Here is a 17166-nt window from a genome sequence, read left to right as displayed (position 1 = left end):
TACTATTTTCTATATCATTTTTGGAGGCTATTTAGGGGCGGATTTTATTATGTGGTGGTGTTTGATAATGGTGGTGAAGAATGAGTAGTGGCCACATGACATTTTATATTTATATATTTTTTATATTTTTCCATATTACTAGATAGTAAAGCCCCCGGGACAGCAGACACAGTGGACGGAATGATCGTTGGTTCCCCCTTTCTTCTCACACTCTCTGTGGATACAGGGAACATCCACATGCAACCAAGCAACTCCAAAATGGCGGCTCTCTTCAGATTAAAACCAATGTGATAACTGGCGCATACCAGAGATTACCACCAATTATCGAGTGATGGAGGTTGTTGCTTTTGTTTCGTATTTATCGTTGCAGAGCCCCGAAGGCGGATCAGCAGCAGCATACAGCGGCATCGTGAACATCCATTTGCCACATTTATCTTTGTATAGACGGTGCAAATTCTGCCACAATTCCTCATCCCTTCCATGAAGTTACAAGTAAAATATACAGGAAAAAAAGCTTCTGCTAGTAGAATCTGTAACATCTAGAATTTCCCTCTACAAACCACATGATAAACTCTAATTTGTGGGGATCTATAAAGTAAAAATAGTCATTATTGCTAACACTATGCATAGGCCTGCATCTTTATCTGCACATGTTACTTAAGCAATAAGATGCTGGCAAATCCTCCACTGAATGTTGTAATTTTCACGCCGTTTCACAAACTGCTTTCTCAAAGTAGAGACAGATTGGCCTGTTCAGTGAAGCAGGGAGTTGTCCATCTTTTTTTGAGGAATACTCCCAAGTACCTCGCACAGTTTCAACGTGAGCATCTTTTTGTATGCATGTCCCGGTGATGTCATTTAATGGGGACCTGTCTTCATACTTACTGCGCCCATCCCTTTCATAAAATGTGACCGCCCAGCATAGTTCAGCCTGCGTGACTAGTTTGTATAGTAACATTTGTAACAAGTGACAGGGGCTCACTTCCCAAGTGTCAGAAGACAAGAATACTTCACCTTGGGCATCTTCAAAAGGTAAGAGAGCTATCCGCAAAGCCAATTCTACCATGAATGCATTACATACATATGCCCTGTATCTTCATCTCTCTGTGCACCTGTTATCTAAATTGTATATGTAGGGTTGTTTTGAAAGTGTATAGGCATAAGTCTAACAAAAAAAACCCTAAAATATATTACTTGTTCCCGGGAAGGGGAACTGAAACATTGACCGGTATTTATATATACAGTGTAAATTTTGAACAAAAAGAGCCCAAAGACATGATAATACATACCATATTTTGAAATCATTGGTAAATTATGTCATTTGTTTAAAAGCGTGAATTTGTGCACCAAGACCTTTAAGACTGGTATATTTTTATTATATATTTATTAAATAGATAGATAGATAGATAGATAGATAGATAGATAAATAGATATATATAGATAGTATACATCAACAAAGACTGAGTTTAATGACATCATATCACAACTGAGGGTGTATGACTGCTTTACAGATTGTATAATTATGGGATTCCATTTGAGACCGTGTTTCCTTAATGTGACATTTTAATAGCAAAATACAAGCATCCAGCTAAGAGTTATCGCTATCCTTTTTATTTTATGGTACATGTGTTGAAATAAGGATGATTTGGTAGGATTTTGTCACAATTTAGTTCCCTTAGGGAGAATAAACATTCACAGTTGGGGATCTTCTCCAAATGGCACCTTAATGATTGTTTGATGGGTCAATGTAGATGATATACCCCACCCAAAGCTTCCAATAGTAATAATAATACCGTAATAATATGGAGTTGGTTATGTCATGAGTGGTGAAGATATGCTTGTAAAACTGAATCATTTTTGTAAACATGGGCAGTGATTAATATATAGATGTATACTGCTTCTAATTTTAGAAAATACCCATTTACTTAAGGTGTTTGTGAGTCTGGATGTGATGAAGCAACACGCAATTATGATGCTAGCGCAGCTTAATATAAATATTATATAACATAAACTTGGCAACAGAGTGGGTGCAGTATGTTCACGTAGTCAGGGATCTCATTGGTTCGTTTAAATAAGTCTTTTTTAATTACTAGTTAATCAGAACATTTGCTAATTGTGTTCTTCTAGAATGGAGTTTAAAGCAGAGTTTGAAGAGAGTTTGTTATAAGCAAATTATTAGAGCGGGGAATCTAAATAGTTGAGATAATTTTAAAAAAAAAAGCAATTGCTGGTAAAAATGCATGAAATGTACTCATCTGAGAATACGGAACAACCACCTTTACTACTGAGAGAAGGCTTTTGTCCAGAAAATATCCTGTGTTCCTCTAAACATGAAATATTCTTTAAGTATAGAGGTAGTCCTAGGCGACCTACTCACCAATATTCCGAAATAAGGCCTTACAGAATGGGTGCAAAATCAATAATGTATGAGCAAAAATAGACAGTGAATGGCATATTCTCCAAGGTAGTTTGGGGTCACCATTAGTCCAACTTTGGCCCCTGCTGAGCCCTTTAAAAGAATGGTGTTCTAGGCACATGCCTAGTCTGTCTTATGAAAAGTAGGCCTCTGTACAAGCGATACCAAAAAGGATAATAGCGATGAAAAAATTGCTTCATCATATAAAAAGTAGATGGGTAAAGATGCCTGCATGCTTTTTTAATACTTTGCAATGTAAAAAATGCAGCACTCAGTTTTAAAACACTGTAAATGTCCCTGAGGGGGCTTCCTTCTACCAAGACCCTTAAATTGGAACATATCTAATGTCAAAGCCTACATACAATGAGCTTGCGACAGAGATAAACGTATATATTTCAAGCTTAATAAATAGTAATAATTATTATAACAAAGCATTGGAAAAAATGCACTATTATATATAACTGTTTCATGATGTAAAAAGCTGTTTCATGATTATTCACCTTTAACCCAACTGCTTAAATATGCTTAAATATTATATGCTAATATTATATAGTTATGCTAATGACTCAGAGTATAGGGATTGGAGTCCTACGGTTTTCCAAAATGTGTGGCCAGACGCAAGTATTTGTGCAATGAGGAGCTGTTATAATTATCATTATTAGCTTTTATTTATATGACGCCAACAGTTTACGCAGCACTTAATACAATACATAAATTCAAGGGGTATGAGAAGACGAGAATTGACAGACTAAGACAAACCGAAACATTAGGTAGAGAGAGCCCTGCTCGAAAGCTTACAATCGTGAGACTAATAGGTTACAGAATAATTGAATTAAATAAACTGTCCTATTTGAGATACCGATCAGATTTTTGACATAGAGAAGCAACATTACTCAGGAGTGAAGTATGCTATCTATGCTATCTATGCAGTGATAAGGGCTGGGAAGTGAACAGGTTATATGTAGAATTGGGCAATGACTGCTGAGACTGAAAGGTGAGTTAAAGGGTAGGAATAGAAAGGGAAAGAATGTTGTCACGCAAGCTGGACTTTTAAACTCTGGGTGCCAAATGCTTGGGCAATAAATGAGTTATTGAAGACTTGGTTTTGAAGGTGTCAGATAATATACTGAATCATTTCTTTATATATCACTATAAATTGTGTATTTTGGCTGTACTTCACAAAAGTATAATTAAATAAGATTGTGTGCAGTAATTACACCATGTCTGGATCCTTTCCATGCTTCTGTATCCCAGACATATTCCGATCTGCTGTGTTAATGGGCTACGTGACTGGGTTTCCCTCTGGGCCTGATGGTGCCAGTCCTCCCCTTATAGTATTATAGGATCACAGGAGCAACGTTTCCAACGTTAAAACCAAAAAAAAAAACTTGCCTGTTAGAAGTGAAAACTTTACTTATATCCATCCAAACAATGGCTTTTGTGTAAAATATTACAAAGGTATGTGCTTGCGTCAATGTGTTTGTGTCTGTGCGTGTGTATGGGTGTCAGAATGCTGTTTACCTACACGATGGGAGGGATAATCACATAATTAGTAACCCATGCATTACCTCCAATTTAAGATATGGTGTGGTACCTAAAATAATGCTGCCTTTCCTACGTTCCAATTGTCTGTCCTTTCAACAATCCATAATTAAGGAAAATCCTTGTAACTATAAATAATTTTCTTTGTTGACCCAATACAATAGGATTCATTAATTCATAGCAGAGTCTGGAACTCTGATACCTTTCAATTAAATAAGTGATGCTTTAGTGAGAAACACCACATCTTTAGTTTTCCAACTGCTAATGCCCACCTTCTAAGCAGCTGGGGGCAACTTGTATTTTTAGGAAAGTAAAAAAAAATATACTGCTCCTATAAAAATATGACTGGTCATCTGGCACCTCAGACATAGGTTGGTGGCTGATAAAGCCACATCCATACCAATCCCTTACGAAAAATTACTGCAGTTTTTCTGAAGTAATACTGCTATTTTTTGGACATGAAAAAACTGCAGTACTGCACTTTTGCTGCAGTATTACTGCACATTTACTGCAGTTTTACTGCATTTGTACTTCACTGTACTGCTGTTTTACTGCACATTTACCGCACTTTTTTTTTATATTGCAAACCTACAGTTGTACTTCAATGTACTGCAGCTTTATTGCATTTGTACTTCCGTACAAAAATAACTGCAGTACAGTGAAGTACAAATGCAGTAAAACTGCAGTAAATGTGCAGTAATACTGCAGTAAAAGTGCAGTATTGCAGTTTTTTCATGTCCAAAAAATAGCAGTATTACTTCAGAAAAACTGCAGTAATTTTTTATGCATATCACTCATAAATGTGTAGGTTGCCTTTTCCTCACCAGCATAAAAACACTTTTTCTCTTTAATTGTTTCCACCTTATTACATTCCTCCAGTGTTAATTTTTTATCAATTACTTTTAGGACTCTTTGAGTGCAGTATTAAAATTAAGGAAAACATAAAATGATAAAGTATGTGCTTTGTAATTATACATCACCCAAAATAAAAAAAAACAATCCCGTTATATGAAGTTGAGTTCTCTGATTCTTCTTGTTGCTGACCCTCTGGACTGAATTCTGGCTCCAATGTGGTATACAATACAGATTTGAGTTTGTGACTGATTCCATGGTGCTTCATAAACAAAACAGATTTACTAAATGCTGGACCAATGTGTCAGTCACTGTCTGTAATTAAAATGCGTTCAGAATGACTTACTGTACCCATAGAGCCTGTAGCTTAAACTCCAGCACTCCGGATTGTTTTATGTTGTATATGCATGATATATACTAAGCTAAGCAAACAAAAACATAATGTATGCTCAACATAAACATTCAGACAAATGCTTTGTGTCTCATATGACCCTCCCAAATGTCAAATTCAGTTGAAGAAAACAATTCATTTGTAGTTGTTTTGTTCTGGAGGTTCCAGAAGCACCATACCTAGGGCTGTTGACACCTGCTGAAAGGTTGGAGTTCCCATCCCATGCATCCACTTCGGGAAGTAGATGGATGATTAGGATCATTGCTGCCAGGCTGCTCAAGCTCACCCGTCACCTTGCAGTCCCTCGTGCAACTGCTCCTCTTGTCCCATGGAAGTTAAGTTCCTGGTTCCCAGAATAAAACAATGGTGTGCTGAAGTTCTCAACTGATTGTCTTAACAGTGCCTGGTCTAGATCATTAAAAAGGAATGTTCAAGGGACAAGTTTAAAGGTGGAGGCAATTAGAGCACTTTCTCTTCTTCCATCAATTGGTCTTCCTGAGCGTTTCAGAGTTCTCTAAGAACTTTAACTAACATGGCTTGTGGTCATCTCGCCCACCTCTATTATATTTATATATATATATCAACGAGAATCCTGGACAAGTATATTCTTTAAAAGAATACCTAGTGATGTAATACAAATGCAGAACCATTTCAGTCTATGCATTAAAACAAAATTAAATCTTTTCTAAGAAATTATTGTAAACAATTACGCAAGTATCTTTAAAATGATGCCATGATAAAGTTGTATATTTTCGTATTGTAGCAGTCACCAAACTATGTCTAAAAGTTTCCAGCCCTTAGCCAAGCTTCATAAGTTTGAAATTCAGCAGGTTGAGCGTTATCATCTATAAACATCTTGTTTATATTTAGTTGAATTCCATAACAAACCGGTTATATGAAATAGGATGGGGTTGAGATACTTATCCTTTTGGTCAGTAATGCACAGCGTCAGTTGTTTAGCTACAGGTTTGTTATAGACAAAAACTTTTACAGGAACATAACACTTAAGGGTGTGTATATGGCGAGTGTTTAATGTGAATGAAGTGGTTTTTGGGGTGATTGTCTCACCCTGCGCTCACATCACATCTGTTTCCAGAAGCGGAAGGAGTGACAGGAGAAATGCCACTGGGCAGCTAAAGTGTGTCTCTCACTTTACATTGCTCGGGGCAGTTGCTTCTCTCACCCCATGGAAGATACATTTATCTTCTACCTAACCCCTAAATGACAATACCTAATTGGGGCATGACCTAGACCCGATAACTAGGGAAATATACTGTAATGGGCCTTTTTTTACCAATCACTCCCCCAACAAAGCTGGTGTATTTCCCTGTGAAACATCTATAGGATGTCTTTACACAATTTATAGGGGCAGTTGTGCCCTCTTGTACTTTTTTCCCCTTGTTGCACAGTCTCCAAACCTACGTTGAATCAAGCCATATTCATTCCCATGTTTTGTCATTTCCTTAATTGATTGCTAAACATAAGGTTTAACCCTTTTTCTATTTTCTTTATTGCGTGGTAATTTTAGATGAGTTCTCATAGATCCCTGTACCTTGCGGTACAATTGTCTATCTATGTACTTCACAGTACAAAGAGCAGCCAGATACTTGACTATGAGGGTTAAAAAAAATTGTGACTGCATTACTCTTTTCTGTTTATGCAAAACTAACGAAAGCATTTGCTATTACAAGGTACATGACATTTAAGAACTGCAGGAATGTGGAACGTTCACATTGTTTTGGTCTTCAGATTAGTGGATCAGGGCTCTGTTTGCAGTGAGCATGTAACTAAATGCAGAAATGTCCTAAAGGTGAGGTGTATACCTGCCTACAAAATATACAGAAAACTGTGTTGTCAAAATCACCAACCGGATAGACAACTGAAAACATGTCAGCCAAAACAAATACTTATTTTTCTAATCAGGCTTAAAACTACAAGAGCTTGGAATTTAAAGTCAGCTGCAGAATCATGTGAAGCCTCCATATCAGAACCTAAATAAATAAATCAGCGTACCTTCCAACATGGCCAAAGAGGAAAGAGAGAAAGATGGGTTTGGTCTGTTCTTTTTCAAGAGGGAGTATTGCGAAGTATGGATCAAAGCCTATTGCTAATGTTCAGTTGCAAAACAGACACCAGCACAGAAGCCCATAGGCAGTTGTGTGGAGAACCTAATGATCAGTTCAGGCATAGTGGAAACTATTGCTAGCCATGACCACATAATTACCCAAGTCAGCAAGCCAACAACATCAGACTTGATAAAATTAGATCATAAAATAAATAAAGGATCATAAATCCTTTTACCCATAAAGCACAAAACAATCTCTTAATATTTTAGGATTCAAGTCTATACAGAAAGATGGATTTTTGTCTGAAGAGAAATTATGGATAGATTCTACTTTGGGAGGGGTAGTTAGAACTTTTACTTACTTAGGGATTTTATTAAGGCGTTTTCCAAGAGTTCTAATGGTACTTATCATAAGACAAGGATCAATATGATGCATTTCTTAAAGAATTCCTTGTTCCAAAGGGAACTGTTTCCTTGGTTTCCATGTCTGAATCATGTAGTTTAGACCTCTCCAGATCTGATACTATGTATAAAATGTAAGGATAATTTGAAGTTGGGAAAATGGAAGGTTAATCTGAGAAAAGATTCCTTAACAGAACAAGTAGGTTATAGCTGGGCCATCTTTAATGATAGACAAAAGGGAAGCTGATCAATGCCCAGGGTTACTGTAGGAACCCACAGCAGCTGTCCTTTGGTAAGATGGAGTCCATGCCCGGGTTACATAAGGGAGGGTCAGGAGGAGTAAGAAGAGTACGAGGTTTGAGCTGTAACCAATCTTTATTCTGTGGACATACTGCCTACTACATACAGTAGCCTTTATTGCCTTGTGGAACGAGTGAAAGCCTTTCTTGCAAGCTAACAATTGTGAGGCTCATATATGGTTTGTAAAACATGAAATAAAAAAAGACAAAGGTGATCCTTGTGTGATATATTGTAAAAAGACTAGGTGATCTACATTTATGTCTCTTAAGAAAGTGTATAAAAGACATGCTTACATGGGACTTCATTTCTATGTTGTTGTTTTGTAGGCATGTAAGAAAATATCCATGAAATTCTGAGATCGCAGACAAAATGGTGAGTCAATGGTACAACAAAACAATTGCCGTTTATCAAATTGCCAGCAAATGTTCACACTTTGACAACTAAGTAAAATTAGGAGAATGATTGATCTAAGCCAGATTTGTGGTGGTCATTGCATTATATCATTATTTTTATCATATCCAAAGTAAACTTCACTCCAGCCATCCTTCAAAGTAACAATTAAATTGGTCCTATACAGGAGAAAGGAGTAAGTCAAAATAGGTTCTAGTGATTTACATGACTTATAGCCATTAGTAATGTGATTATAGTTTGTTCAATAGACACTAGCATAGCAATGTCCACCTACAGCCTACCTATAACTAGGACTTTGTTGTTCTACATAACCTGTTTTCTAAAATGTAGCCTCCATTCCATATAGAATTAATAGAACAATACCCAAAAATTAAGTTTAGATTGTTTTAATTACAAGCTACTTTTCAAGAATCAAATCTAATTGATTGCTTTCTGATTAGACACCAGGTTAGTTATGAGCGTCATGAGCTAAGACTCATGAAAAAAAAAACAAGTGACTACCCACATCCAAACATACTTGTCATTGTTGAAATTAATTTCATGACTGCGCATAAAAATAGCACATTGGAGACATCCATTAATGAAAGAACATTTTTTCAAAAGTTTCAATGGTTCTGAAATGTGCAAGTGTGTTTGAAATATTAATTTCTCAATGTCTCCCACTTTAGAGTAACATTTCGGATAGCAGCAATAAGGTTTTTCTTAGTGGACGCTCTGGGAGCATTTCTGATCTTTTGTCGCTGGATGATGACAATGGCAATGTTGTTGTTTCTGGGATTAATGAAGATGATCCAGTTGGTGGTAATTTGGGACTTAAAGAAGGTATGTTTTCACCTATGGTATTGAAAAGATGAATGGAATAAACTAATAAAGCATCATTGACACGTCCTTTTCTGCCACTGCAGATGTTTTCTATGTTGTATGACACTTGCAGTATGGATGGGAAACTATGTAGATGTGTTAAACAGACCCAATGTACATAATAGATTAAATGACATTACAGATCTATATAGCAGAGACTCCATATTTTAAGTTTTATTGGTAGTTGGTGAGGTGAGTTAGAACATAGGACAAGAGGACAGTTAAGGAAATGTAAATTAGGATGTTGTCAGCATAGAGGCACCAAAAAAGCAATTTGTTTCTGATGGAGGAGTTGAAGGTGGAGAAGAGTTGATGCCCCAGAACTGAGTCCTGAAATACATATCAGAGAGCATTAGGAAAGAAAAACAAGTGCCAGATAAGGTGATGTTAAAAAAGTATACTCAGAGGTCCAGGAGAGAGCAGTGTCACAGATACCATAAAAATAAAGGGTACGCAGAAGAAGGGATGGCCAGAAGTCTTAGAGATGTCAAAGAGGAGACCTTTTCCTTTAGTCATTTTGGTGAGGGGTGTCTCAGAAAGAAGAAAGAAAATGTTAAAGCAATTGTAGGCTTATCATATATTACTCAACCTAGCAGGATTTTTCCTTGGGGACATCATTTAATCTGTTCTGCTATACAATATTATATTGAGCAAAAGTTAAATATAGCCGTTTTATAGAAATATAATATTTAATCACTTTTAATTCTAAACATGTTATATGCAACTTTTTCCAGGGGATACCCTTGTGGGAGCTACCTTTTTTTTTGACAATATGCAGAAGAAAGAGGTTCTCAATATTTTAAAGGCCGCAGAGCCATACAAAGCTGGTCTTCAACTCCATGTTAAAAGTGAACCACTGGAGCCTCAATTCAGCCCCTTTTCACTCAAGCAAGACAATTTGGTAAGTGTATATTTCCTTCATTACTCCACACCAATAATGTAATTGTATACAAATTAACACTGAAACATTTTATATTTTAAAAACAGGTAACCAGAGATTCAACATATGATGACATCTTTAATAGTAAGATTCGGCGGTACCTAAAGGGGTCAGCTTCCTTGCAAGATTTATCCAAGCCAAACCTAGCCAGTGGCCAATTAAAATCTAAAACCATACAAGGCCCCAAAATGAATTTCGCAGGATACACTTCATCAGTTGATTTATCAAATGTTCCCTCTTCAGAATCACAAGTCAACATTAAAGGTGCTGAAATTAATAGTGTAGTACCCAAAGTCCAGGGTCCCAAAGTTGAAGTGAATATGTCAGCTCCAAAAATGCAAGGGAAGATGGAAGATTTGGAAATCAGTGTGCCACAGATCAGTGTTAATGGCTCACCGGGTAAACATAGTGGGCCAAAGGTTCAGTTGCCTTCCTTTAGTCATTCAGATGGTCATGTGGATGTGAAAGCACCAAATCTGAAAGCAGGTGTTGAATTGCCAAACACTGAATACGAGGTTGATGGGAAACTGAATGCTCCCGATGTAGAACTCTGTTTGCCTAACATATCAGGTGATATGAACATTCCCACAACTAATGTGAAAGGCTCTAAAATGAAGGTGCCCACAATGAAGTTTTTCCAGTCTAAAAAGTCTTCTTATGATGACAAAGTAAATGTTGATCTTCCAAAAGCCGACCTACAGATTCCACAATTGAAAGGACCAGAAGTTAGCATTGGTCTTCCCAAATCAGATTGCGAAATTCCTAGACTTAAAGGGCCAGACATCAATGTCAATGTACCCAAATCCAATACGCAGCTTCCTAAATTTAAAGCACCAGAAGTAAACATTGATCTTCCCAAAGGAGATTTAAAAATGCCCAACCTTAAAGGACCAGAGATGAATGTTGAGCTACCCAGTGTTGATCTTCCCAATGCTAATTTCCAAATTCCAAAACTGAAAGGACGTGAAATAAGCACAGATCTCCCCAAGGGAGGTTTAAAAATGCCAAACCTTAAAGGGCCAGAAGTGAATATTGATCTTCCCAATACTGATTTTCAGCTTCCAAAATTGAAAGGACCTAATATGAATGTTGATCTCCCCAAAGTTGATTTGAAGACTCCCAAACTTAAAGGACCAGAATTGAATTATGATCTACCTAATGCTGATTTACAGCTTCCACATTTGAAAGGACCAGAAGTCAGTGTTGATCTCCCCAAAGGAGATATAAAAATTCCAAAAGTAAAAGGACTAGATGGTAATGTTGATATTCCCAATGTTGATTTAAAGATTCAAAAGCCTAAACCATCAGAAGTAAATGTTGGTCTTCCTAAAGCTGACTTGCAGTTTCCAAAATTGAAAGAGAAAGATGTGAGTATTTCTCTCCCCGACGCTGATATTCAGATGCCAGATGTGAAAGTACCAGGAGTGAATGCTGACTTTCCTAAAGCCGATATCCAAATTCCAAAACTGAAAAGTCCAGAAGTCAGTGTTGATCTTCCAAATACTGATTTGCAATTTCCAAAACTGAAAGCTCCAAACATTTATGTTAATATTCCAAACAGCAGTGTGCAGCTCCCAAAGACAGATATTCCAGATGTGAACATAGGTCTTCCCAAAGCAGATGTAAATATTCAGAAACTGAAGGGGCTAGGAGTGAATGTCCTCCCTGTGGGAGATATAACATCTCCTAAGCTAAAAACTATAGATGCGAATATTGATCTTCCTAAATTGGATATGAAGAGCCCCAATGTTAAAGGTCCAGATGTAAATATTAACCTTCCCCAAGCAGGTCTAAGCATTCCAGAATTGAGAGGACCGGAAGTAAATGTTGATGTTCCAAACACATATATAAATATGCCAAACGTAAAAGGTCCAGAGGTGGATGTCAATCTTCCAAAAGCTAACACAAAAGTACCAAAAATGAAAGGACCCGATGTGAACCTTGACGTCCCAAAATCAGAAATGAAAGGTAAATTTAAAATGCCCTCATTTAATCTGTTCAATTCCAAGAAAGGTTTGCCTGATGTTGAAGTAAGTTTGAAGTCCCCACAGCTAAAGAATGACATTGATGTCTCACCTCCTAAGCTTGATGTAAAGACTCCAGATATAAATATTAAAGGATCAGATAAAAAATACACCTCACCAAAATTTAAACTGCCTTCATTTGGTTACCCAAAAGTTGAAGCTACTGGTGAGCTCCCAAACATAGATGGACATTTAAAAGGACCAAAACTGGATATTAATACACCCTATGTAGCAGCCCCACAAATAAAGGGAAATGTACAAACACCTGATCTAGAAGTGGGTGGGCAATTGAAGACTCCTCAAATGGAGGTCAATGCACCCAAGGTGGATATTAACGTTCCAGATGCAAAGATGAATGCTCCCAAATTTAAAATGCCTTCATTTCAAATGCCATCTTTCAACATGTCAGGCCCAAATGTTCAAACACCTGATCTAAAAGTGGATGGGCAATTGAAGACTCCCCAAGTGGATGTCAATGCACCCAAGATGGATATTAAGGTTCCAGATGCAAAGATTAATGCTCCCAAATTTACAATGCCATCTTTCAACATGTCAGGCCCAAATGTCCAAACACCTGATCTAAAAGTGGATGGGCAATTGAAGACTCCCCAAGTGGATGTCAATGCACCCAAAATGGATATTAACATGCCAGATGCAAAGATGAATGCTCCGAAATTTAAAATGCCTACCTTTCAAATGCCATCTTTTAACATGTCAGGTCCAAAAGTCCAAGCACCTGATTTAGAAGTTGATGGACAATTGAAGACTCCTCAAGTGGATGTCAAAGCACCAAAAGTGGATATTAACGTTCCAGATGCAAAGATGAATGCTCCCAAATTTAAAATGCCTTCGTTTCAAATGCCATCTTTCAACATGTCTGGCCCAAAGGTCCAAGCACCTGATATAGAAGTCGATGGGCAATTAAAGACACCTCAAGTAGATGTCAAAGCACCCAAAGTAGATATTAACGTTCCAGATGCAAAGATGAATGCTCCCAAATTTAAAATGCCTTCATTTCAAATGCCATCTTTCAACATGTCAGGCCCAAATGTCCAAACACCTGATCTAAAAGTGGATGGGCAATTGAAGACTCCCCAAGTGGATGTCAATGCACCCAAGATGGATATTAAGGTTCCAGATGCAAAGATTAATGCTCCCAAATTTAAAATGCCATCTTTCAACATGTCAGGCCCAAATGTCCAAACACCTGATCTAGAAGTGGAAGGGCAATTAAAGACTCCCCAAGTGGATATTAATGCACCCAAGATGGATATTAACGTTCCAGATGCAAAGATTAATGCTCCCAAATTTAAAATGCCATCTTTCAACATGTCAGGCCCAAATGTCCAAACACCTGATCTAAAAGTGGATGGGCAATTGAAGACTCCCCAAGTGGATGTCAATGCACCCAAGATGGATATTAAGGTTCCAGATGCAAAGATTAATGCTCCCAAATTTAAAATGCCATCTTTCAACATGTCAGGCCCAAATGTCCAAACACCTGATCTAAAAGTGGATGGGCAATTGAAGACTCCCCAAGTGGATGTCAATGCACCCAAGATGGATATTAAGGTTCCAGATGCAAAGATTAATGCTCCCAAATTTAAAATGCCATCTTTCAACATGTCAGGCCCAAATGTCCAAACACCTGATCTAAAAGTGGAAGGGCAATTAAAGACTCCCCAAGTGGATATTAATGCACCCAAGATGGATATTAACGTTCAAGTGGATGGGCAATTGAAGACTCCCCAAGTGGATGTCAATGCACCCAAGATGGATATTAAGGTTCCAGATGCAAAGATTAATGCTCCCAAATTTAAAATGCCATCTTTCAACATGTCAGGCCCAAATGTCCAAACACCTGATTTAGAAGTGGATGGGCAATTGAAGACTCCTGATGTAGATATGAGTACTCCTCAAATAAATGTGAAAGGTTCTGAACTAAAGGTGAATCCACCAAAATTTAAAAAGCCCTCATCTAACCTGCCAAGTGGTCATGTCACATCCTCAGATGTCAACTTCCCCCACAGTGTTGTAAAAGAGTCAAGATTTAAATTGCCAACTTTGCTTATTTTCCACCCTAAAATCGGTGTGCCAGATGTTGACATTGATGGATTAGAATCACCAAAAATTGATGCGCCTACCCGTTCTAACCCACAGGGGAGTCTTACAATGCCTAATGTGAGTGTTGATACTCCAAATGAAATCCTTAAAAAAACTGAAAAAAAGGCAACGTTGCCAAGATTTAAGTTACCTACTTTTGGAAAATCGCGACCACCATCTGCACAATATGACGCTGGAATAACAACACCAGGTGCCTCTTTGCCGAGGGCCAATGTTGAAATAAAGAGCCCAGAATTCAGTGCAAACATGCCAAGTATTAATACCAAAGATGCCAAATTTACAATCCCAGATGCTGATTTGAAAGTTAGAGTCCCAGAACTAGAAAGTCATAATCAGGTTTCTGGGCTTCAAATCAACGCACCAAGGATAACCATGGAGAACTCAGAAGGAAGTATGTCATTGCCTACAATTCCAAACCCATCTCTAAACATTTCAGGCCGCAAGGCTGACCAGCCTGAGAAATTACCCCAGATAAAAGGTCCTGGGTTTAAAATGGACATGCCATCTGTTGACATCAGGGCTCCAAAAGTGAAATCACCAGGGTTACCTGCCAATGACACAGACCTTCCAAAGCTTAAGGGTAATATCAATATGTCTGCTCCAAAACTGCAAGTTGATGGATTAGATGACCTGGACATTGATGCAAATAAGCCGTCTATAAGTGTGCATGCACCAGAGAGGAAAGAACCATTCCCTGGTCAAACAGAGTTACCAGCTGTTGATGTTTACACCCCTCAAATACAAAGTTATAGAAGTAGCTCCCCCGCGCAGCTGAAAAACTATACAAACGATAACCTAGCACTGGATGTAAGCTTACCATCTGCAAGTGTAAATGACCCAGAATGGAAGGAACCGTTATCTGGTCAAACTGAAAAGAAAGGGGAAGATATAAATACCAATTTTGACATGCCTGATGCTAATATGGAAAGACATTTACCTAACAGAATGGACCAGAGTCCACGTTCTAAGTACCCTTTTCTTTTCTCTGATTCCACTTTCTCATTGCCCGACGTTGGCTTTGATTTTTCCCCTCCTAGGTTGAACTTGTCTTAAGTTTTAACACTGAGTCTCCTAGGGTTGAGCAGTATCATCTCAGAAAATGTTTTATAGGCAGAAACTGTTAAAAGATGTTTGCTTCTCATTTAAGATAGAACTCCCCTATGTGCATGCTCTCTACATGACCATACCTGGGAACTCTCCGGGTTTGACCCGGAGAACTCTGAGAGAAGCACCCCCCCATTTCTCCTTTAAATGGGGGTGTTTCCCATGATGTCAGTGGGAAGGCCACCGACATCAGCAGAACTGCCCACTGGAGTTAGTGGGACCGCCCACCGACATCAGTGGGCAGTCCTGGCCTCGTCCCGCAAGGGAAGGCTCCGGGTAGCCAGAGCCCAGAAGCTCCCAGGTATGTACATGACACTTATTAATAGTTTTGCAATTTTCATTATAAAGTTCTGTTAATGAATATATTAATAAGAAAATAATGTATAACCGTTTGAAAATAAACATTGTAACATACTGTATATTTTGTAGGAGACCTACAGACAAAAATAATATGTATTCGAGCATGTGGACAGATTTTTATAGATTGTCTATAATCTATATTCTCTGCTTACTTATCTGATTTATATTATATGCCTTGTTTTTTATTTATTTACACATGTCCATACCTAAGAACTTGCTGAGTCTCACCCAGAGTCTCCGGGTGAACTATTGTTTGGTCATACTTACCGCCTACCAGGTTCTACCTACCTCCCACTCGCAGCACCTACTCAAGTCTAACTGGGGGTAGCCCTGCCACTGTCTCTAGCACTGCACACTCATGGGGAGCTCTTGGCAGCCAAGCCTGTGGAGTTTCCAAGTATGCACATAATACACACACGCAAAGTTGGCTCATGCACCTGGGTTTTGATTTCCGGTGGCTGGGTGGTAGCCTTGTTGACCAATGTTGTTTTGGAGATTTATTATGGTTAAAAAAAAGAACACATACACTAAAACTTATTTTGTGGTTTTAACAGCTATAACCGTTTAGATACTATAGATACTAATTAGGCAAAATATATATCTTTTTATTAAACATTTGTATTTTTTTAATGTCACTTCTTTTTGCAAGGAATATAAACCAACTGTCCTGAAATTTTGTCACACTTTGTGATAGCATTATATGGATGACGTGTGTCATGTTGGTACAACTCTAAGATGCATATCAGGGTGAAAAGCTAAAAAGCTAAATTAAAATGTTGAATTATATATAGTGTAATTGTACTTATGAGATAAACATAACATTTTTGCATTATTATTATTATTATTATTATTATTATTATTTGCATCATGCTTTTTGGCTTCACAGGGATAAGAATATAACTTTACTAAAATAATTGTACGTATCCTGTATGTCTTAGAAACGTCTTCTTTAAAATAAATAAATATTTACATTTATTCTGTTGTCGAGTTAATTATTAGTGTGTCTAGAAAAGTGGGTTTTCAATAATGTTTAAGGCATCCATCACAGCTTTAACATTTTGGTTTGTAATTGTTTTGGAGATTTTTAGTACAAATTTTCTCCTCAATAAAAGCCTCAATAAAAAAAAACTCAAAATCTTTAAAAAAAAATTGATATATTTATTCAATAAGTGGAATAGTATCTAAGTCAAAAGGAGAATAGCCATACTAGATATCTCCATTATATTCACAAAGACAATGCGAGACAGAGGTCAAGGTTAGCATTGTTTTCTTGTATAATACGTACCTGGTAGTGGTATCAGCAAAGGATAGGGGTGAATCCACCTATATAATAATAATACCTGCAACATCTGTGAAAAACCTAGATCATCAGCC

General features: G+C 37.5%; 1 protein-coding gene across 2 annotated transcripts; it reads left to right on the top strand.

Annotated features, from left to right (window-relative positions):
* Positions 1-961: 961 nt before the first annotated feature.
* Positions 962-15522, top strand: LOC128482694 (neuroblast differentiation-associated protein AHNAK-like). 2 transcript variants are annotated; one of them, XM_053458553.1, is made up of 7 exons: positions 962-1032; positions 8295-8340; positions 9048-9201; positions 9975-10141; positions 10228-11653; positions 11711-13923; positions 13990-15522. In XM_053458553.1, exons 2-7 carry the CDS (start codon positions 8338-8340, stop codon positions 15379-15381), a joined length of 5355 nt encoding a protein of 1784 aa, XP_053314528.1. In that variant the 5' UTR covers positions 962-1032; positions 8295-8337; the 3' UTR covers positions 15382-15522. The 2 variants fall into 2 exon arrangements, with proteins under 2 accessions (XP_053314528.1, XP_053314527.1); XM_053458552.1 differs by having other exon boundaries at positions 11711-15522.
* The last annotated feature ends 1644 nt before the right edge of the window (positions 15523-17166 follow it).

The sequence above is a fragment of the Spea bombifrons genome, chromosome 3 (genome assembly GCF_027358695.1).
Source record: "Spea bombifrons isolate aSpeBom1 chromosome 3, aSpeBom1.2.pri, whole genome shotgun sequence".
NCBI lineage: Eukaryota > Metazoa > Chordata > Amphibia > Anura > Pelobatidae > Spea > Spea bombifrons.
Note: the sequence above shows the minus strand (reverse complement) of the source record. Positions and strands in the feature narration are given on the sequence as shown.

Coding starts and splice junctions, on each gene's coding strand:
- LOC128482694 (XM_053458552.1), top strand. Junction 9,202..9,974: donor TAATTTGGGACTTAAAGAAG/GTATGTTTTCAC, acceptor AACTTTTTCCAG/GGGATACCCTTGTGGGAGCT. Junction 10,142..10,227: donor CACTCAAGCAAGACAATTTG/GTAAGTGTATAT, acceptor TTTTAAAAACAG/GTAACCAGAGATTCAACATA.